The 25,032-nt window shown below is 36.5% G+C and overlaps 1 protein-coding gene across 8 annotated transcripts in view; it reads right to left on the reverse strand.

Moving 5' to 3' along the window:
- Positions 1-24,234, reverse strand: part of LOC127620635 (E3 ubiquitin-protein ligase MIB2-like) — a 120,961-nt gene extending 96,727 nt beyond the window's left edge. For 3 of the 8 annotated variants that reach the window (XM_052093829.1, XM_052093828.1, XM_052093827.1), the window contains exon 1: positions 24,043-24,234. In XM_052093829.1, the coding sequence (XP_051949789.1) occupies positions 24,043-24,121 (79 nt within the window). In that variant the 5' untranslated portion in view covers positions 24,122-24,234. Of the gene's footprint in view, positions 1-3,808; positions 7,986-12,550; positions 12,635-20,589; positions 20,689-24,042 lie in introns of all 8 variants that reach the window. The other 5 variants (XM_052093833.1, XM_052093830.1, XM_052093831.1 and 2 more) reach the window with 5 other exon arrangements.
- Positions 24,235-25,032: the final 798 nt, after the last annotated feature.

Genomic DNA, 25,032 nt, shown 5'->3' on the forward strand with positions numbered 1-25,032 from the left:
AATACTATTTTAACATTATTAAATTAAACACTAGAAAGTTGTTTTTGATTTTTCTATGATTTTAAAAATGTCTGGAGAACAATTTAAATGTGAGTGCAGCGTTATCGGTGTAAACTTGATCAACCAACAAAAGATAGGCAGAGATTTTTTATTTTTGTTAGGGACTGTCTGATGAAGGCATTGAGGATGGCTTTGAGGGGAAACAGGCCTCTCTTGATGTCTTCAGACAGACAGAAAGGGGCCCGACTTTAGAAAAAGATAGAAAGCAGATAGATAGCTATTTTATTTTTATTTTATTTATTTTTTGTTTGGTATACACAGAATAGGTCTTGGTTGATCGTGGATACACTGAGAAGCTGCATTTGAGACTAAAATTAAAGGAACATAAATTTAAGAATGATTTGGATCATTTAAACATTAGTCTTTGGGGCGGGTGAAGCCCATGGAGAAAGGTTAAGATTAAATTGAACATCATAACTTCCTCAAATATGAATGTTAATAAGTTCATATTCATGTGTCTATTCTGTGTTTCATTTGTTATTATTATGTGTATGTTGTTTCACTAACTCATTCTGGAACTAGTTTCTCACCATTGCAGACGGCTGAGAAAGATGATTTTATAGAAGTTACTAATGCTGCAGGAGGAAATCCGGACACAAAGAAGATTGAAAATGATGTGACTGATCTGATATATCCTCCTGCGCTCATTACTGCTGGTAATCATTAATGATTTGCCATTTATAATGTGGATTAAAATTTCTCTGGAAAAGTTTATTTCAGTCTTATACGATCACTTTATGATTTTCCCAATGGGGTTCAATACCCATGTCTAAATTAATGCCATCAATGAGTTCAATGCCCGTGTCTAAATTGTTCTGAGGGTCTAAATTTAAATCCAGCAGCTAACCACTGATTTATTGATTTGAAGAGTAAATATTACAAACATATGGCAAAGTTATAGAGTTACCTATTGGATTGGTTACTCCCCCAAATTTTCCAGAGAGTACCCTCATAATAAAGAAATAAAAAAAAAAAAAAAGGAGCTTAGTGTGTGCTATAAAGTGCTGATTGAGTGTCTATTTCTATTACTACTATTTTAGTTTGCCATAGTTAATACATGAAAGTGTAATTTTAGAGGTATAATAGTGATAACTGTTAAAAGATGATGAAACATTTGGATAAAAATAAATAAATAAATAATGTAAGAGTCATGAGAAATTAAAAGTACGTAGTGTATCTTACTGAGTAATTATTTCAAAACACAAGAAAAGAGATATGTTTTTAGATATGTTTGTCTTTAAGACTTTATTATGTTTAATCTTTTACTTTTCTGTTAGTTTAAAAACTTGATTTATATTATTTTATTAGATAGAATGGAAGTTCCTTCACCTGAGAAAGTGTAAGAAATGGAGAAAGTAGTAATAATAAATTATTACTTAATAATAAAAAGGGATTATAATATATTAATAATAAGATAGGTGTTGTAAATGTAAAGCTCTGCATGAACAGAAGGCTAAACATAAGTTGTATTGATTATATAGAGAATGTCGAAAAAGACATTGTGTTCTGTTTTATTAAAGATTAGAAAGGTTATTTGTATGTTGTTTGAATGGACAGAAGAAAGTAAGATGAGAGTAGTTTTTGATGAGAGTAGTTTTTGTTTTTAAATGGTGTGAGATGAGAAAGTTTGAAAGCAGTTAATATAATCAGTTATTATAAATATCACTATTTTTACTGTTGAAGAATAAATTAAATGTATTATTGTGAAACAGTGTAATGCCCCACTCCTCACTCTCAGTCTAAAATTGATAAGTGTCTGCTTGAAACAGAAACACAAGAGCAGAATTTGAAGAAATATTCATAAGTGTTTTATTTCATTTTATTTTGGTTTGATTTTATTTTTATATGTAAAATGATGTGCCTTGACAATAATGTTAGATAGAGTGATATGAAGGAGTTCAAACAGCTCTCCTCATCAATAATTAAAGATTTTATATATTAAGAGGGCAATCTAAAGTTAAGGGTTTATACTAAAGAAAACAGATTAAGTTGAAAATTCATCTGAAAGAATAAATGTAGGTTCAAAAACTATCTAGAGACTATTATTGAATTAAGGTGATGTTTTTAATTAAGCTTCCTAGAAGCTTGAGAGGCTTTGTTCTGATGTTAGTCTCCACATAGTTTTGTGTAACATTTGCTGAATTAGCAGAAATAAAACCTGAATGGAAATTAATTATCTATAAATGAGTTCAATTTTAGCATATTTTACTTTTACTTTGGACAATTTTAATAGATTGATGAATTTTTAATAATTCTTTTTTGAATTTAACCATGTTTTGAATTGTCTCCATATTTAAGCATTTGTAGATGTTCCATTGGCTGTGTCGGTTCTCTGGTGATACTCCCTGAAAAAGAAAATATCTGTTTACTGATACCAAATTATTAAGGATTGAGGACTGAGCAGTATCAAGACCAGGGGCAAGAGGTGACGACCCAATGACGGGTAAGACTTGACAATGGCGTCACCACCCAAGAAGGTTTGAAAGGGTTTTAAGGGGTGGATAAATGCTGCATTTTAATAACCGCTTTACTAAAATAACTTATCACAGTGTTAAATACCAAGCATTCTGTCACTGTGTTGTCAGGGGATCATACCCTGTGTAGAGGATTATTTATAGATTGGTTTTGGGGGTAAAGTTTTGAGAACCGTTGCAGACAAAGGAGTGCTTGACATTTTATAGAAGTATTAAACAAACATGGGAATGTTTGTATGATAATGAATTTAGACTGGAAGATGATTTATTACTTTTACTTATGCTTTAATTGAACTCATGTACATTGTAAAAGTAATGAAGAATGGAAAAGATACATGGTGGTGACTAAAGATTAAGATTGCTTGTCTTGTTTGTTTGTAACAATATAAATGGAATTAATTAAGAAATAGGGTGCAGGGTTGGCTACAATTGGTATAATAATTGAAACAACAATTCTTGAGAGGGAATAATATTATATTGTGTGTTACCACTGATTAAATAATTATGTAAAAAAACCAGATGAAGTACTGATCAATGTAAATGGCCCAATGCAACAGAAAGACCAAACTGGGAGGAAATTGATTCCTCCAATGATATGTTATATATTTGATCATTCTTTTATTGATTTAATACTCTGAATTACTCTGATATAGTCTGACACTATGAAAAACAGCTTAGTTTGCAGGGAAAATTAATTAATGTGATACAGACATTGAGAGTCCTTGGGAAACAGGAGGAAATGAAATGTATGTGATAAGTGAATGAGTAGGGAGCTTTAAGATAAGGAACACCTGTGGTAGTTTACCTCCTCTGTGGAGAATTATAGCCTTTTGTGAATTACCCTTTCTGTGAATGACCATGAAAAATGTTGTGTATAGATACTAAAGGGATGATCTAATGTTTTTAATTGGAACAAAGTCAGGCTATGCCTGGCTCCTGCCTGGAGGAGGCAGAGGACCCATGTGTTATTTAGTGCTAGAAATGAGATGCAACAAATGTGTGTGTAGCAAATGACTCTAATAAGGGAAATCATTTAATATATTAATCAAATGAATGCAGAAAGTAATGATTGTTAGTTAATATAAAACATGTAACCATATGAGGTGATTACAGTGTTCTTTATGCATATAAAATGAAATAGTCATGCTGTTGCCATCATTGAAGCAAGTTAGGACAGGATGACCCGCTGAAGGAGAGAAGGTGGAAAACAATTGCGGCCTACAATACCAATGAATAAGAAAGACATATTAATATGGATGTTATTACTGACATACTTGGGACAAGTGTTGCCCCCAATGACAGGGCCTACCAGAGAAACATCCCAAGAAGGACCAGGATCACCAGATGAACAATTCTAAGAAAGCATACTGCAGAGTGGGTTCCCTACAATCAGCCTTGGGGATCTTGGATGGCCTTTTCAATGAAGCTGACCTAAAACAAAATAATCCAGAAAGTGAATTCAGAAAGTACAGAGCACTTGACGGACTGTATTGAAAAAACTATGAATATGGACTTCCCAACGATGAATACGAGGCAAGATTCAGACAAAGAAGAGCAGCAAGCACAAAACTGAGAACCCCAGGAAGAAGATGATCAGCAGGAACCGGCTACAGAATCTGAGGAAAGAGAAGAGGAAGTAGAAGGACAAGCGAAAGTAGGGGAAGAGCACGCTGCGGCAGAAAAAGGGATTGAAGTGCCGCAGTAGAGCAGGAAAGCATAGAAAGTGAGACGGAAGTACATGTCACAGAAGAACAGGACCAAGAAGGTGAAGGAGAAAGACAAGAAGAAAGTGATCGTCCTGCTGAAACAGATTCAGAAGCAACTGAAGGAAATGAAACAGGCCAACAAGCGCAGTTGTTCGAGGAAGAGTTGTGGCACATGGAGAAAGAATGGAAGCTCAAGGAGGTATTAGTGTTGATGATGCTGTTACTAACATATTTGGGACAGGTATTGCCTCCCATACAGGGCCTACCGGACAGGCGATCAAGGAAGGCCCAGACTCCCCAGGCGAGGGACCATCACAACGACTATGGTATGATGAATTTCCTACAACTGACATCTCAGACCTTCAATATTATTCCCCCGAATGAGCAGAGTCTCGAGAACATAGCACGAGAAATCAGAAAGAAGTGAACGCCTGGATCACTAAACAAAGGTGAACCCGAAAAGCAAAGAATCTGGATAAGCAATTTGGCTAAGCAGAACAAACAGAAGAATCCGCCTCAAAAGACACCTGTCAAAATAATCACCCAAAGACTGAAAAAGCAAATAAATTTAGAAAATGATATGGAACCCATAGAGTCAGCAGGAACAGAGGAACTATTACAATATGCAAATCAAAATGACTGGTATAAATGGGCCAGATATACGGCTAAGCAAGCAAAAATGACAAACTGTGTAATGTGCTCACCCACTCCATTGAAAACATTTGTAGTAGTCCCAAATCAGTATGATTATAAGCATTGCGCTGAGTATTATGCCAAAAAAATTGTGGTAAAACAGGGAGAACAGTGTACTGCCCAGCAGAATGTTTGGCATTCTTGGGTCATCTGGAATATGATAAATATTATAAGATGATAGGGTGGGGAGATCAAGGCAGAAAAATAGACGTACGTGTGGATAATGAGAAAAAAGAAAGCACATTATCATATAATATAAATCATCAACTGGAGTATGAATGCTTTAACAAAACTAAAGGAAAAACTAATGTAGGACAATTTAAGGGCAATTGTGCAGTAATATGGCATTTAGATGATGAAATGTTTTTTTTAATAATAATGTGATTAGATTTAGATTTAGATTGCTGTATATACATACATACCAAATAATACATCCCCAGAAGGAGCTTTTACCCAGGCGATGAGGAAACTGCATGACCTGAGAAAGGAAGTTAAATCTAATGTAGGGAGAGATCAGCGGTTTGGGCAACGGTTTGATGATCTTTTTGGGTCATGGAAGATTTGGCTAATGAAAATAGGTATAATGTTAGTAGTAGGATTGACCCTATTTGCATTCTTGTTATGTTGTATTATACCCATTCTGAGATCAATTATGACTAGAACGGAGGCTAAGCAAATGGTAGCTGTATCAATGATGACAATGCAAACAAGTGTAGCAACCAGACAATATACCATTGGGCCAGGATTGGATGAACTTGATGAGATTTACTGAGAAGCAATCAAGAAAATAACAATGTAAGAGGAATTTTATTTTTGAACACTTTTCTCATGTTTTTGATAGTAAGGGAGACAGCAAGACTATTGTACATTCATTTTACATAACAAAATAGGTAGCATCTCAAGAAAGGAGTTAGAGGGTGTTTTGTTTGTTATTTTTGACATATTCCCCTATTATCAATGTAACCAATTACTTTTTACTTATTGGTGAAGTATATCTTTAGTACACTGTATCTAACCAAATAGAAGTAGCATTTTTGATGATTATGGTTCCATATAATGTATATGTGAATTTATTGCCAAGAGAAGACATATAAGAGCTATATTTGAAGACAGGAGCGACGAGCACCTCAGTGCTTGGCTGCAAGAGCAAATAGACACAACTGGTGGTTTAAAAACCCGCTGTCTGCTCCAACACACCACCAGATAGCGCTCCAGGCTACCGGAATTGTCTGTGAGTTCCTCAGGCAACAAAGGATAAATATTACTATGTTACTTTTAATAGTGTTTTGTTAAAGCATATATATATATATATATATATATATATATATACATATATATATATATATATATATATATATCTTCTACTTAATGGATAATCAATTGTACTCTACATCACGCAAGGCTTTACAGTTGCATGCACATGCTTATTACAAATGAGTTGATTTTTGTCACCAACCCCCAGGCACAGCGCTAGCTAGAGGACTGGGATCTTTTACCTCTTCCTAGTTAAGTGTGGATGGAGAGGTTTGGTCCCAAGTTCTGCAGAGTGCAGCCCCATAAAAATGGCATTGGATAGTGGACTGAGTGGCCTACTTTGGCTACATGATGGAATGGGACAGGCTAGCTTGTGTGACTGCACTCTGGTTTGAGGGAAATAGAGTGTGAGACTTTTAAGTCTCAGAGGTGGGAATATATAGTATATTTTCAATATTCTAGTATGTTTCTTATATATCAAAATACTTATATGAGTTTCCTGGCCTTTGTGTGACCCAGGAGAGAGCATATGAGGTTACTAAAAGTGTTGATGCTGCAGAGGCCACAAAGAGCACCCAGCTGTAACAAAATAATGAGACTAAGGACCTTGAAGATAGACTAAAGCCAAGTTTCTACCAGTAAAAAGATATCAAAAGGCTCTGTGAGGTAATGGTGGCAAATAGTATCCATTGGTTACAAAAATAACAAAGGGGCACAGAAATGAGGTAATGCCAGATAACAAACTGTATAGAAGAGGAGGTTTTGGACTAAGACAGTCAGAATGGACAGCTGGCCGGTCTCATGTTTGTTGGTGTTCAATAAACTACAACTTTGGCATCTGGAACTCAAGACTCCGAGAGTTTTCTTACAACTTAGAGAGATTCATCGTGATATTCCACGAAACTATGCCTTCAGTCTCAGACATTTGGCTCATTGGTCACTTCCACCTGAGAGAGCCCCTCCCTGGTTTTGAATTGAACAGGAAGTTCTTGCCCCTATTCTGCCATTGCAAAACCTCTCTATCAAATTAACCTGAGAAGTGAAGATTTGATGGCTGTAACAGAAGCGGTGCATAAATGGACTAAACTTAAAACATTAAAGAGATGAAACTTCTTACAGATGGTTTTATCATGCTAACTATTAATCCCTGTTAAACACATCTATCATCATGCAATAAATGCTCTCTAAGAAGTTGCCCGTCTCAATTCATTTGAGAATTGTGTTTCCCATTAAAACCACCACCACTAAAAATATGAATGTTAGTAGACGACTAGTTGATTAGTTGACAACCATGGCACATCTCTAAATAATAATATATATTAAATGACAATAATATATAGAACGTATATGAAAAGTAATTTTGGTGCATCCCTAATAATAACATTTAGAATTTAATTATTCCAAACAAAGTCTAATTCAAAATAATTATTTTCAGGCTAGTATGTCCAGAATCTTCATTTCGGTGCATCACTAGAATTAAATGTTACTTTTTTTGTGTCATCAACTGATTGTAGAAAACAGAAGAGACATTAAAAGAGACACTGATCCCTTCCTCTTCCTGTGGGCCAATAGTCTCAAGCATGACCATATATAATCCATAAGACAACTTCCTCCTCTCGCACGCACACACGCACGCACACACTGACTCACTCACACACACACACACACACACACACACACACACACACACACTGGAGTCCAGTAAAGCATGGTGAAAGAGTCCAGAAGCTTCCATTCACCTCTGACAGAATTGGCAGTGTGCTGCTGTTACTGGCTTTCGTCAGACACATTTGGTGACCTGTAGTTTAAAGAAGGAGAGAAGAGAGACTAGAAATCAATAATGATCCAGGATAAACAGCACACTGAAGAGGGATTACATCAACCCTCCAGAACCGTCCAAAACACATCCAGTCCACATGGAACACAGACTACAAATGTGTCGGAGAAAAAAACGCCTCCTCTTCCAGTGAAGCACCCCACTATCAAGCTTTAAACAGGACAAAAACACCACAAAAGTACCATAAAAATAGTCCTTATGACTCGTGCACTTCATACATAAAGTCTTCTGAAGTTATACTATAGCTTTGTGTGAGGAAGACCGATATGTAACACATCACACAAGCAGCATATATCTAAAGCTGGCAGTGTCCCAGAAACGAATGTGGAACAGCAAATTTGAGTTGCACACAAAAATGTCTCCTTTTATGTTTCACGAAAGAACAAAAGTTTGGAATGACACGAGGGTGAGTAAAACATTTTTGGGTGAATGACTCCTTTAAACCAGGTGTGTCAAAGACAGTCTCTGGGTTGAAAATGGCACGTGAAGACATCCAACTCAGCCCCGGGATGATTTGATGAAAAATGTATGTTAAATATGCTTAAAATAAATAAATAAATCTCAGTATGATATAGCCCATTTATAATATTACATTTTCAACATCACAGACAGACATTTTTTGGTGTTTTTTAAAGAGCACCTATTATGCCCCTTTTTACAAGATGTCATTTAAATCTTTGGTGTCCCCAGAATGTGTCAAAATAATCTACAGATAATTATTATACTATATCGAAAATGCAAATTTTTGGGTGGGAATAAAAACGAGCTGTTTTTGTGAGTGTCTTTAAATGCAAATGAGCTGGTTCCCCCCGCCAAATATCCAGAATAGGGCGGAGTCTGCTTCGGATAACTAGCCATCATAAACAATATGGCTGACAGCGAAAATAGTGGTCAAAATCAGGCTTATATGTTTGAACCAGAGTCAGACACTGATGAGGGAGAGACTCCGTCAGAAGTAACAACTTTGAGAATGAACCAGGAAGTTTCCGTATGGTTATTTGATAAATGTATTTATTTGTTGTAGAGTTTCAGCAGTTTTGCAACGATGGATGAGCAACACACACACAAATACTGTTACAACATTTGCATTGCGCAATAACGAAACAACACACAAACAAACATGTCTGTCGGCAGTGTCCGTCAACAGTTGTGGGCGGGGCCTGTACAAAGTGATGTCACTTTTTACAGAATCTGCGAATGGCTTGTTTTGAGACAGTGGTTATGATTAATGGGGATTTTAAAAAAAATTAAAAAGGACTGGGTGGATTGTTATCATTGTAGGGTGGTTGTGTACACACACTGCCAACACACATTTATGTTCAAACACAATGTAAAAGTGAATTTAGCATAATAGGTCCCCTTTAAATGACCTAATTAGTCAATTACCAAGTGTAAATGCCGTTTGTACCAAATGCTAATTGTGTTTGCACTAAGACTATCAATAGATACAAATTTGTAATTGAATTTGCAGTTTCAAACTTTTCAAACAAAGACCTCAGAATTGGGAGCTGTGCTGTGCTCCATCCAGCTGTGCTTGAACACAAGAACACGTCCTCCTCTTGTGCTGTCTGCTGTCAGTAAGTGTGTTTTGTTGTCTGTACAGCTGGAGTTGCGCTCACAGCCTTCTGCTGACTGGGACTCATAAAAACATGAAAGTGATTGGCTGTTTAAAGTTTAAATAGACATTATTCACAGTAGAGCCATCTTTGATTTTTGACGTAAATGAGAAACGGGCTGTAAGGGATAGACATACCATCTCTTCAGTGACATGCACAGGTATAAAGCTATCAAAAAGCTCCTAAATGACACCATACGAAGGGCAGACGTGTGAGTGACAGCTCTGCGCACTTTGCCATTTGTTTTTCATTATTTTCATGATATAATCTGGTAAAATTCGGTACACCCAGTTACACATTTGCTGTTTGAGGTAAACGTAGCAAAGAAGTAAAAAACCTCGAGCTCAGGAGGCATTAAAAGACACTTACGTGTTCATGGTTTGGTAAATGTCCCAGATTACATTTCAATAAGTTACATTGCCTATTGACAAAGGTGGGCTAGGCCTACACAAGATTTTGTGTTATTATTATGCATTCAGTCTCAGACATTTGGCTCATTGGTCACTTCCACCTGAGAGAGCCCCTCCCTGGTTTTGCATTGAACTTGAAGTTCTTGCCCCTATTCCGCCATTGCAAAACCTTTCTATCAAACTAAATGGAGAAGTTAAGTTACACACCGTTAACTCGCATTTGTACGCTGTTTGACCAAAAGTGTCCAGGGTGTTTAATTCTGACATTTATTTAAATGTTGCCTCGAGTATATGGCTGAACGTTTGAAATAGGCACTGCAGTCCAAATTCAAGATATTGTAGAGTTGTCTGCCCCGCCCCAGATTTCAAGCTCTTGCGGGTCGCCAGAATGTTGACATGCAAATTAGCCAACTTGGCATCCGTTTTAATGTATTTCTGGGCTTTAAGCTGTCTCCATGTTCCAAAGGCATCTTCAATATTTATACTGGTTTTACTATGCCTGTGGTCATGGTGGTTTTTAGATGGATGTTGAGCCTTTTCAGGAGGAATCTGTTATCTCTGATCCAGTTCGTTTGCTGGCTTTCATGGCTGCAGCATGCAGTGTTGTTTGCCAGGAAACTTGTTCAAATCTGGCAATCCGGCAGTGTGGAAATACTATTGGTGAGTGGGCAGTGGGCGGGATCACACAGGCCGAAACATAAACAGAAATTCCGTCCCGGAATTGAAATTTCAAGGTAGAATATACTGGCTGTAGCATTGTTATCGGAGAAGCTAGTATTTCAATTTAGCATGTTTCCTAATTCTCTAATGACATATGTTCATTTTATGATTTAGTACAATAAAATATTACATACAGCACCTTTTTCCAGTGGTTGATTCTCCAAAAATAGTCACACTTTTTGTTGATTTTAGACATGATTGTTTTTAGGAAAAGGATAAGATAAACACTCTAGAACATTCTGGGTGTAGTACAACTAAATCACTATAGTCAGCATCTGTGGCATGCACTTGATTACCACAGACAATCATTCAGAAAATACAATTCATAAAAGAAAGACAAGTAAAAGTCTTGTTTCCATTACACAATGCACTGGGAGAAACAGTAAGATACACACTGATTGGAAGGTAGAGATTGAAACACTGCTGAAATGGAGCAGTTTCCAAACATAACTAGAAGTTCATCCGCCCATAAAAGTTTCACCACTAAAATTACGATTTAGTCCATCGCTACTTGATGAGAAGTTAATATTATATCATAAAATTCCTGCTGAATATTTTCAGCCAAATTAAAGTTGACTGACAAACCAGCTTTAGGGTTCAGTGTGTATAATCAGTAGCCGGTTACCATGAATCATTTTCAGGGCGGTGAAATTTCTGTCTGAGTGACATATTAGTCAGATTAACACAGCATGTACAGGTCACATGACAACATCATCCCATCACAGATAATCTACCAATCATATTCATAATGACATGAGAATGAAAGCAGCACAGTTGTGAGACACATCAATCACAGACACAAATGATTAAGAAGAATGTAGAAGAACTTAGAAGAATGTACCTCGAGGACATTGATTTATCCTTATGGGTGAATCTCATGAACCCAAACCACACATTTCTGCACTATTCTAGTAGCGCGAGAGTACGTTTACACTGAAAACGCGGCAAAAAGAAGTGTACTTTCAGAACCCGGAGGATGCACTTCTTCATCCGTCAAAATGGTTGAATCCTTTATTTCTTTTCGCAGTTACCATCAGTTTCTCAATGATACTTGTTCGATTCTCATTAATGTAATACAACAATGATTATTTTACAGCATTACTGTAATATGATCCTCAAAGTAATCCACTAAAAATTACTACTTTTCTCAAAATATAATCAGATTACTTTCCTGATGATACAAAACTTTAAGTTACTTTCTAATACATTAACAGCTCAACAAATTCAAAATAATGTCTTATTTAATGTTTATTGTTGCAGAGAAGTTAAACACACACAATTCTCTTTTAAAATGACTTGTATGTGTAAAACAAGTAATGTGTTTAAAATTAAATCAATTCTACCACAAATATTTTACATTACAGTAACTAATTACTTTATAATTCGACTATACCCAACACTGAGCACTTCAACAAACTACCATGACACATAAATATTGTAAAGTTTTAATAATATAATCATTTATTTGTAATACAGTAATGTGCTTAATGTTCAAATGTAAACAGTTCAAATGGTACTAAAAATAAGCTTAATATTGTTTATGCAAAATATGTCTTTCTTTTGAATTTGGAGTGAAATATGGAATGTTCTTGACAGGTTTCGGAAGACTCACCTATACAGATTTCAGGAAAAGTGTGCAACAATTTCTACACTCTCTGGCAGAGGTCACCGTTGCAAAAACCCTAATACTAAATCCTAAAATAATAATACAAACATGCGACTACAAGTCTATAAGTGAACAAACCTATAAACCTCAGATACATGAAATATTTGTGTTTACCTGTTGATGTGTATCTGCTGTAATGATCAGCCCAAGTCCATTGGGCATCTCACAACCAATCCAAAACAGCCCATCACGTGCCCCCTGACTCCAAGAAACAAGAATACGAGTGAAAATGGGCATCACAGGACTACTTTCGTCCCTAAAAGTGTGCTGTGACAGGCCACACTGGAGCAGTGGCACGGGGCCAGGCAGCACTGCAGACTGTACAGCTGAGCTCACTGTTGTTCTCAACATAGAAATCCTGACAAGATTTATCTCAATATTAAAAAACTTTGTTTCAATTAAAGGGGCCATCATTTCAACCAAACAGACAGAATTCAAATGTTTAAAGCAAGAAGTAAAATACAGTAAAATCTAGTTTAAACAGTCAAGGCATGTTTCCCACACTGTTATTTACACAAGGTTATTTAATGCATGTAATCAAATTTACCAACATGGATTGTTTGTACTAACATTGTTCATATATAAAAGTCCATAAGGAGACCTCCATGAACATTTTTGAGCGAGGATGCAAATAGTTTGAACTGATTCATGGAAATGAATTGTACTTATCAATTCTAACTATCTGCTACTGTAGTTTACATCAGAGACACTATTATAACAGCAAGATCATGGCAAATATCTTGTGAATATTCCATATATCACAAAACCTAAAGGACGATTCATACTTGTGCAATGAACCTGTGCTGTAGCCTGACACGCACCTCTCCAAAAATATAAACCCAGGTTGTCAACACAGATCCACTGAGGGGGTGATTGGCCTGCTTTGTAACCAGAGACCCTCCACCAGGATGACAATATGATATCCGAGTTAGCATCTCATTTTCTCCAGGATTATTTTAAGATGTATGCATTACATCACATTTTACTTGAGCTCTTTTTAATCAGGAACATCTGATGTTTTTATATTCTGTTTATATTTCATGAAGTTACAAGCAAAAACACAACAAAAAGTCATCTGTTTACAACTTATATACTCTGGGCTTTTAATCGATATATACTGACCATCTGCCTAATATGCTGTTGTCCTCTATGTGACACTAAAACAGCACTTACCCATAGAAGCATGGACTCTACAAGAGCCCTGAAGGTGTCCTGTGGTATCTGGCACCATACTTCAAGACCTGTAAGTTGCGAGGTGGAGCCGCCGTGGATCAGACTTGTTGGTCCAGCACATCACACAGATGCTCAATCGGATTGAGATTTGGGGAATTTTCCTCAAATCTCATGTTCCTCAAACCATTCCCGAAGAATATGTGCAGCGTGGCAGGCCGCATTATCCTGCTGAAAGAAGCCACTGGCCTCAGGGAATGCCATTGCTATGAAGGGTGTACCTGGTCTGCAGTGATGTTTAGGTAGGTGGCACGTGTTGATGTCCACATAAATGGCTGGACAAAGGGTTTCCCAGCAGAACATTGCCCAGATCATCACACTCCATCCACTGGCTTGTCTTCCCACAGTGCATCCTGATGCCATCACTCCCTGAGGTAAACAGTGCACACGCATACACGGCCGTCCATGTGATATAAAATAAAACAAGACTCATCGGGCCAGGCGACCTTCTTCCACTGCTCCAAGGTCCAGTTCCAAAGCTTGCGTGTCCATTGTAGGTGCTTTCGACGGTGGACAGGGGTCATCATGGATACTCTGACCAATCTGCAGCTACACAGCCCCATATACAACAGGGTGTGATGTACTGTGTGTTGCGACACATTCCTCCCACATTCCTCCCATGACTTGTGACAGTAGACCTTCTGTCGGTTCAGACCAGGATCACCTTCATTGCCCTCGTGCCTTGGGTGCCCAACACCCTGTCACCGGTTTATGGTTTGTCACTCCTCGGACCACTGTTGGTAGTTACTCACCACTGCTGACCCCAAGCACACTACAAGCCTTGCCGTTTCAGAGATGCTCTGACACAGTCGTCTGGCCATAACAATTTGGCTCTTGTCAAAGTCGCTGAGGTCTTTACTCCATTTACCACGTTTCTCCTGCATTGTGAACTGATTGTGTGCATACCATCTAATCTACCCAGACCATGACATGTGGCTTGTTAGGAGATGATCAATGTTATTCGCTTCAACTGTGAGTGGTCATAAAGTTTTGGCTCATCTGTGTATATTTGATCTGTGAGCGACACAATATTTGTTATATTCTACTTGAGAACTTTTACATCTGTAGGATGTTTTAAACCATATATTTGACAATATGATGTACAGTAAAATGCATTTAATTAATTAGTTATAAAACAAAGCACTTTGTCAGCATATTAAAAACCTGTTAAGAGTTACAGTATATTGGTCTATATGTATTGTAAAGTCCAGCTTTTAAGTTTAAAACGACACCCATTTTGCGTTAGTCAAGCGAGTAGTTACTTATTGATTTGATTGTATTTATCTACGGTGGCCGACAGAGCTCAACGTGCTGCAACCTAAAGAAGACGCATGCAAATAGAAAAAAACACCAGCAAATTAAGAAAACATCTTCATCAGTTTCACAACGCACGTGTGCTCCAAATACTCACAACACAACCAAATACAGAAACGCGCTGCAAGTAACACAGAACACAACGGAAATGTTTCCGGGGGAACCAAATAAGTGACGAACCCGGCTGGGACGTGCTTATTGCACGTGAGCATCCCTATGCCCTACTCCCTTCGAAGGGCAGACGGCAGAGCTCTTCAAGTGGGACTTTGGAGTGAGCATGGCACTAGTGTGCCATTTATGTAGCCATCAGCTGAATAGCTGTTCTGAGGACAGAAATATAATGCTGTTAACGTAACGGTTGCAAATAAATGTATTTTTACTTTACAAAAAAACTGTTAAAATATGCGTTTTATATATCTGTTATATAACTGTGTGTCAGTGTCTCAACTTTAAAACATTGGACCCTACATTACCTACACCTTCTTATGAAACTTTTCTTTATGAAAATTTAAACATAACATGAAACAATTTGTATAGTGTAACTCAGAGCCATGGAGAGAATGTAAAGATTAATATCTTTCCTTCATGTTCTTCTCTATCTTTTTTATTTATTTTAGTTTTCAGCTCATTGTTCTTTTCTCATTTATGATGACATTGAACATATTGTTAATACATTTTGTATATTGTATACAAATAGTATGTCATAAAAAAAATTAATCTCTGTATGTTTTGTGGAAAAAAGTTAAAATAAATAAAATAAAGTAGAATTTTGAGCTGTAAGCAAAGAGTAGAAGAACTATAAAAAAGTATAATATTACAATATAATATTATAATATTATTTCTATTTACAATATATTACAATATTATTTTAATATTATAGTTTATTTATAAAAAAAAAAAAATATAGGCTTTCACTTCTTGTCAATATCAGTTCTTTTGCTGTAAGCACGTCCCAGCCGGGTTCGTCACTTATTTGGTTCCCCCGGAAACATTTCCGTTGTGTTCTGTGTTACTTGCAGCGCTTTTCTGTATTTGGTTGTGTTGTGAGTATTTGGAGTACACATGTGTTGTGAAACTGATGAAGATGTTTTCTTAATTTGCTGGTGTTTTTTTCTATTTGCATGCGTCTTCTTTAGGTTGCAGCACGTTGAGCTCTCTCGGCCACCGTATTTATCAGCAGAGAAAGTATGCAAATATTTATTTATTATTATTTAAGTGATTTTCCAACTGCATGGCAGGCAACATGTATAATAAATCATATGTAATACAACATACTTTGATGAACTCATTTTTAGTGCTGCAGTAATTTAATTAATACTTTTAAATCCACAAATGACATAACTTTACTTGTGATATATATTATAATTTCAGACATGAAGACATTTTCTCTTAATATCCTGTATTAGCATTTTGGCTGTGTACTAAGCAGACACAAACACAGAACTATAAATGCAAACCAACGCATTGGCCACCACACAGAGCCGACGGTGTATGTTTCATGTAAAAGTATAAACCACTTCACTGTACCACCCTTCATTTCTTCTTTATTTACTCACCCTCATATGGTTTTAACCCTGTATGAATGGTGTCATCAATTTGCACGTTAGCTCAACTGATATAGCACTCAACTGATGTAAAGAACGGGGTACGAGTCCTTAAGAGTGCACATGAGCTAAAACTGTCATAGAAGCACACAGATAGTTTGTTTTTCTGACACTATCTGTCAGGTTTAGGTTTAATGTTTAGGGTAGGGAGGTTGGTTTTGTCGAGCATTAACCGTAAAAAACTATTTGTTTGGTTAGAAAATGTAATTCACTTTTAGCCCCACACAGTGGACAATTCACCTCAGAACTGCTGTAAAACATTTAATGAACAACATGATATCATTCTGCAGAACTTTCACGCAATTCTCATGAGATCAGACTGTTTGTTCCATGGAAGTCATACAGGTTTGGAACAACATGAGGGTGAGTAAATGATGACAGAATTTTCATTTTAAGGTGATCCATTTAAATTTGAGCAGAGGGGATGCCTCACATGAGAAAGACCTGCACACATCTGTCATACAGGGTGACGTGAGACATATGCTTGTGTAATTAAGAAACATATTTCCCATGTTCAGAAACACAACTGCAGCAGGGCTGGAAGAGCTTGTCCGTGTGTTCATATCCCGTACTAATAAATCTACACGGGAATACAAAATGGACACACAAATCCACAGCTGGCAGTCCAAACGCTTCAAAGCCCTCCCCCAAAAGATTGAAATAAAATATCATATTTAACATGATCTCAATATGTGCAATATATCACTGTACTGACATGCTTTCAGGGAAATCATAACTATATCTGACACACAATTTCAACCTGGTGGACATCCCATAAACCTCTTAGCAACGTCATGACAACCACCCAAAACCCTAAAATCATACGAGCTTTGCACATTCAAATCAAATCTTATGAAGAACATATGAGAATATAGTCATATTTGCTAATAAGATAAAATGACCAATGCACAAAATATCAAAAATATTACATTATCAAAACACTGACAAACATTATTTGTTTTGTGTATAGTTACTATAGTGCACAGATCCTAACATTTTTCATGTGCAGGCATAAAAGCTATGGACCTTTAACAAATTCAGCATAACATAAAGTTATGAAATGTCATCTCTAATAAAGAGCCCTAAACAGAAAATATGGCCATAAGTACTTTAAATGACCTACTACCCTCTTACATTATCAATATAAAAGGCTTTTTGTCTTTTATCAAAACATCCTCACTATTACGCAGAGAATGTGAACTGTGAAGAACACATTTGTTTTTTAGATCGCTCAGCACAAACTATATTGTGTGTAGGTATGATAATAAGGAAGAAGATCAGAGACAAAAATCTCAAAGTCACATGTGCCCACACACATACTGTATCTACAGGTGACGTACTGCTGGATGTCATACACAGACATGGGGATAAAACATCATGTATGCTAACAGATGGAAAATAGTGATCACGTCCGTCCAAATAAGATGTAGTCCATGATCATTGATGACCTCAGGATCAGGTGGTGGAGGTTTGGTGTGTTGAACAGTCCTGTACTGCACCATACATTACTGCACTGCCTGATGAGCTCAAACACAACCATCACGTCCACTATCACCAAACATCCCGTTTCAACTGTCTACATGGGCGGCTGCCTTCTAAGACATCATACAAACAGCACTGCTCACGTGAAGCACAGAGGAGACTGGACATACAATTGATTTCAATAGACACAACAAAGCTTGGTTTGGTTTAAAGTATTACTCCTATTGATTTTTTTCATAGTGATTTCATAAAATCCTTAATAAAAGAGTCATGAAGCAAAACAACCAGCACGAGGTGAATCACAACATTACAATCTTTGATTTGAAGTGACAAAGATGCAAGCCTGTGAACTTACCGTCTTTCATGAGGGAATGAACTACAATCCCATGAAACATTGTGAACTATCAAAAGCAAAGCAATGGAAAAATATATAATTGAATTAATGAATCAAATCTCATAAATATTTGCAGAGCAAGCTCCTCAAATAACAATAATGCAATATTTAATGATTCAATAATTATAGTTAGTAATAAATAATTAGTTAGGGTTAATGTAGCTAAATGCATAAACGCTTGATTTTTAGGTTTGCCGTGTTGAGTGAAACGTATTTTGACGTCTCGAGATCATTGCATAAGGAGTTGTGCTCCGTCAAGCTGTAAACAACAAGAATGCATTTTCTTCTTGAGTGCATACCTCTTCACAGTTTGACGTCAGCAGAATAACGTGATTATTTTAAAATGTCATGAACACGTATTTCTTGCTATGTCAGATTTTTTCAATCTAAACCGCATGTTGGTGTGCAAGTAAACACTGATGCACAGAGCACTAGATGACACTATAGGGACTTTATCGAGCATGAAATCAAGATCGCCAAGGAGACCGCTGTCAAGAAAAACGAGTTATATTTTGGTCTGTTCTCAGTTAGAACCGAATGGATCACTATTTAATACAGACAGGTCTTGACAGGTGTTTGTGACATTCAGTGTAACTTCAGCAGATGTTCATCCAACAACAACTCAAAGGCTAACTCAAGAACAGAGAACAAGGATACTATTGCACTAATGGACTGATATTATTACTGCTATTGGTAAGAATAGGTAAACCAATATTGGTAATTGACCACTGAACAGCTGAAATAAAGAATGATGGACGTTTTGTGTTTGAGTGATAACAAACAGCACAGTGATTAACCACACCGTCACTGCTTAAGAAAGACAAGTGCTATATCATAAGTGTTTATGATCAGAACCCCATTATATCCACTACACAACAGCACCACTAATATATGCAACCTTACATGAGCAGTGAAGTAACCCTAACCTCTAACTCAAGTAAATGCTGACGTATACACCGAGTGTCGGAGCTCTGGGGCTGTCACAGAAACAACATCTCATGTGAACTTTTAAAAATACTTGGGCCTTACTTATTATTCTTATTAAATAATATATTAAAACAATAAATCTTCATTCTGTTTGTCATTTTGAATATATACTGTGTGTTAATATTAAGAGTAAACACATTTTTTCAAATAAAGAGTACATTTTAAAATGTATCTCTATGTTTTGCCTCTCTATATGTTATTATGTTATTTTATTCAAATAATAATTTGTCAAAAAGTAATTTAATACATTCAGCATGAAAGAAAATATTGCAGGAGTGAAGGAAGCAGTAAACTCTCAGCTCGTATGTCTTCCCGGTGGTGGATTGCGGCCAATTAACCATCAATTGTACACTTGTAATTAGAGTGCATTGTGGGTAATAACGAATGAATAAAAGTAGGGAACGAGTGGCTTACTCAGAATTCAGACAATTCTACAAAATGGCGGGCAATCGAAATAGTGCACTATATCGTGGATTGGGGCCACAACTGGGGTTGGTGCCCTATGCAGGCTGCGTTCTCAGCATTTAGAGAGCGGCGGTACTGCTGTACAGAACTAATGATCTAAATACTGGCACTAAAAACTGTAACTACACTGAAATAAGAATCCACAGAGGACTTTAAAAGCTATGAAATAGCAAAGGAAGGCATTAATAAAACATGATCTTGCTTTGGTTTATATTTCAGCATTATATATAATGTCCTTGTGGGACATTTTCACTGTAATAATTACTAGAAATTTTTACAAACCTATCTTCTTATTGACAAATTCATCCAGGTCTGACAAGAGGCCTTAAAGGGATTGTTCACCCAAAAATGAAAATTCTCATTATTTTCTCACCCTCATGCCACCCCAGATGTGTATGAATTTCTTTCATCTGCTGAACTCAAATGAAGATTTTTAGAAGAATATTTCAGCTCTGTAGATCAGTACAATGCAAGTGAATGAACAGTGAATGAGGAGTTAGAAGTTTTTTTAAAATAACAAAAAATAGCTAGTTCTTCTTTTTGTCCAGTATGTGGCACTGTTCTGAAACTGCTGAGATTCATCTGGGCATGATGGTTATCATGCAGGAAAGCGTTGAAGATTGCAGTGTGCCAAAATGCTACAGGTAACCTCAGGGCCTAATGGTGATGACACATACCGAGTTTTGTCCCAATTCTTCAAAGCGATGCGGAGATACATCCTCAAGTGCAATTTTGCACGTTCTTCGTCAAATTCGTTGAAGCGCCATTCCAAAATTCTGTGAATAAATTTTTGTCGTGAGTGCCTCTAGATGATGCAGGCCAATGTTCGTGCAAATCAAACAAGCAGTCTAGGAGGAGTTTGAAAAAGTAGGTTTTCAAAACATGTAAAAATGGCGGACAAGAAGTTTGTTCGACCATGACATAATTGGTATCATTGTTCTCGGCATGAACCATGGAATCTATTAAGACCAGTCTCATAACAGTAGGCAAAAGGAGTCAATAGCTATTAGCATTTTCATAAATAGCATTGTAATTTTTTACCACAAGTTAGTGCTGTCCCGAAACTTTGTGTCTTTGGCACCATGCTCTGCTTCTGAGCTTCGTAACGATACGCCAAGGCATTCGTAAACTACAGCATTTTATGACTAAATTCAAAATGGCCGACGTCCAAAATGGCCAACATAGGAACTTTTCATATTGTTGGACTTGCTATATCTCACTGAATCTGAGACCAATTTGATGATTTTATGACAAACTGTCCATAAGTTATAAGCAAAACTTTTCTTTTTTCATATCTCGGGAACAGTAGGAGATATAGCCTCAAGTTCAACTTTGCGTGTTCTTCGTCGAATTCGTTGAAGCACCATTCGAAAACTGTATGGTTTATAAAAATTAAATCAAAATCAAAAAATAAATTTTTGCCGTGAGTGCCTCTAGATGATGCAGGTCAATTTTCGTGCAAATCAGACAAACAGCCTAGGACGAGTTTGAAAAAGTAGGTTTTTCAGAAAATTCAAAATGGCGACACATTTTCATGACGGAAAATTACGTCATAGGGTGCAATCAAATCATTGATCAGGAATCAGAGGGGAAATTATTTTGTTTCTAGGACTCATGGTTAAAAAGTTATTAACATAAACGTGAGTGCAAATTTGGGCAGTTGGTGGCGCTAGAGGGTTTGAGGTAGAGACGCCAAATTTGCTGTGGTAACAGATCAGACTGTCCTCTATTTGTGTGCCAAATTTCATAACTTTCCCGCAAGTGGTTCTATGGGCTGCTATAGACTCAAGAGCGGAATAATAATAATAATAATAATAATAATAATAATAATAATAATAGGAACACTAACTAGGGGCTTGACCCCTAATAATTCTGTAATACATGTTAAATGTGTATGATGTAATGAAATATAGGGGAGTTAACATCCATTATGTCATTTGTGAAAGTAACAAGTTACTCGCTACTGGAGTACTCTTTTAATTGAATACTTTATTACTCTTATTAAAGCAATTATTTATTTTAGTACTTTTACTTCTACTTGAGTAATTTTTTTTAAGTTATTGTACTTTTACTTGAGTACAGTTTTGGCTACTCTACCCACATCTGCAATTAAACTGCTGTTCTTTCAACGGATGGATCTGAATGATTTTATATTCAAAAAGAAACTTACCAAGACGTGTTTTGTACATGGTACCATGGTCTTTCTTTAAAGGAATTTTCTGGGTTCAACACAAATTAATCTCAATCGACAGCATTTGTTGCATTATGTTGATTATCACAAAAATGTATTTCTACTCATCCATACTTTTCTTTCAAAAAATAAAAAAATGGAGGTTACAGTGAGGCACTACATTTTTGGAGGGTTTAAAGTCGGAAATTTGAAGCTTATAATTTTATAAAAGCACTTACATTCATTCTTCATTCATTCATACTTACATTATTTAAGCTGCAAGTAAGGGATAATCCAGGGATAGGTGTGTGTAAAAGTGGGGTTGCCTCCGCGAAGTGCATTTATAATCGTTTAACACACACGTAGCCGTAAATTATCCCGCATACACCATGGTCACTTGCCAGAATTTATTAGTTAAAACTGTCATTGATTTTTTTGCAGCTCAAATTATAACTGGACGAATAAAATATAACAGGTAATTTTATCTAAGGGCTGTTAAATCTAAAGCTGCACCTGTTCTAAATCAGACACAGAGAAAATGTAGTGCGACCACACAATTGGTCAAACTATGAATTTACATAAATGCACTATCCAAAAATAATAATATCCTAGTGGACTTTAAGTGGCACTTCAGTAGTACAGCAACAAAACATACACAACACATTACAGTTTAAATCGTCTTGCATCACCTTATGGGGCAGTAAAAACACGTTTAATTCATCCTTTTTTTCTTTCTTTTATCCTCCGTGCAAAACAAGCAGAATTCCATTATATTAGCTATGATGATGAAAGTGGTTAGAAATCATGTTAACACTCATATTGTTTATGTCTTGTGTCTATACTTTTGAAACACTATTTGAATGTTTACAGATTAAACCCCATTGACTTCCATTATAAGTGTCTCACTGGAACACACATTTGTGCTTTTATTAAAGAAAAAGTGAGACAAGTCGAAAAAATGTTTTGTGGTAATTAACATTATGACACAAATGCTGTCAGTTGAGCTTCACTAGTATTGAACCCAGAATATGTTTTTAATTATCCTGTAGCAAATAAAATGTTTCATGAACATGATTATCAATCACTATTATGGTATATACGTGTCCCCATAATGAGTGTTATTTGTAACATTTGATCATACATATTATTGAATAACATGTTAGATATAATTACTCGGATACTGAAGGTATTTTATAAATTGATTCAAATGAATTGAGTATTTGACATTATTTTTTTTATGATCTGAAATCATCAAGGTAAAATCGCCTCATAATGTAAAAATTCATTTCTGACACTAAATGACTCTGTTCCCCATTTCAATACTGAGGTTCAACAAATATCAACATAATGCTTTGCAAAACCACCATTTGGACCTGACAGTTCTCATTTCTCAAGAAACCAAAACGCCAACAGACAGTTGAGCATGTTACCATGGTAATACTATGGGATTCTTTGAAGTAACTCTGAGTTCACTGTAAATTCCATGTATATGGTAATCACTGAGTATCAACGTATTATTATTACCGTCATTATAACATAGTAACAACATAGTACCATAACAGAAATACCATGTGATACTGTCATTGTACCACCAGAGAATCATCAATGTGTGCTGCCTGATCAAACAAAAACATGACACATCTCATAACGATATGAATGATAATGTATATGCATGTGTACACGTATATTGTGTCACCACACATGTTTTGTTGTTGTTTTTAGTGCATACTAACAGGAATCCATTATTAGTCTGGTAATATATTGATTATGTATATGCTTTATACATAATAATAATAATAATAACAACAACAGGGTAATAAAGTCTTCGGAAGGAAAACCTTTAAATCTGTATGAATGTTAAAACAAAGTAACCAACGTGTACGGGCGCGACAAAACTGCTGTTCCATGAATCAGACACGCACACATGTGACCGCGTGCATCAGATTGAGCATTATCTTACCTGTCGACAACATGAATATACTCCACCGATCAGTGTGCTTACACAGTCTTACGAGCGCTGCGATGGACATCCATCGCATCAACGCTTCACGAACCTTCCGCGCAGAAACATAATTCCCCACGGACGGACCATACAGAAAGATAAATACGACATGGTTTCTGGAAGCGCTAGTTGTGTTAGCGGCAGTGAGGAGATTGGGCTGGACACGCCCACACTGCGCCTCGTCACTGCTGCTGCTGCCATTCAACGACATCGTTCTGTTATTACAGAACACGTCTGCTTCATCATTGGGATCAAGTATATAAATACATCTGAAACAGACTCACTTTCTCAAATCTCTGTACTTGTTTAGGTATAGTACAAATAATAACACAAATCTGACAATTATTATACTTTAACAAATGTCTATGTATTGAGTCATTCCATATAAATTCATCAAGTGCATTAAAAATAAAAAAATATGATATTACGAGTTTTGCAAGCATTATATATATATATATATATATACACAGTATCTCACAAAAGCGAGTACACCCCTCACATTTTTGTAAATATTTGATTATATCTTTTAATGTGAAAACTCTGAAGAAATGACACTTTGCTACAATGTAAAGTAGTGAGTGTACAGCTTGTATAACAGTGTAAATTTGCTGTCCCCTCAAAATAACTCAACACACAGCCATTAATGTCTAAACCGCTGGCAACAAAAGTGAGTACACTCCTCAGTGAAAATGTCCAAATTGGGCCCAATTAGCCATTTTCCCTCCCCGTTGTCATGTGACTCGTTAGTGTTAACTAACTGCCGACACAGCGCTCACACTTACCTGAGTTTTGATCACACGCACCTGCCCATCATTAGTGAATAATTAAGGACTGCATTTATTCCATGGCTCCAAGCCTCCCACGGCTCCACCTCCAATGGCTCCACCTTTTTGAGCCTCCCACAGCTCCGCCCCTCTGGCATCTCCTGGCTGCGCCTTCCTTGGCTCC

Source organism: Xyrauchen texanus, chromosome 27 (assembly GCF_025860055.1).
Source record: "Xyrauchen texanus isolate HMW12.3.18 chromosome 27, RBS_HiC_50CHRs, whole genome shotgun sequence".
Lineage (NCBI taxonomy): Eukaryota > Metazoa > Chordata > Actinopteri > Cypriniformes > Catostomidae > Xyrauchen > Xyrauchen texanus.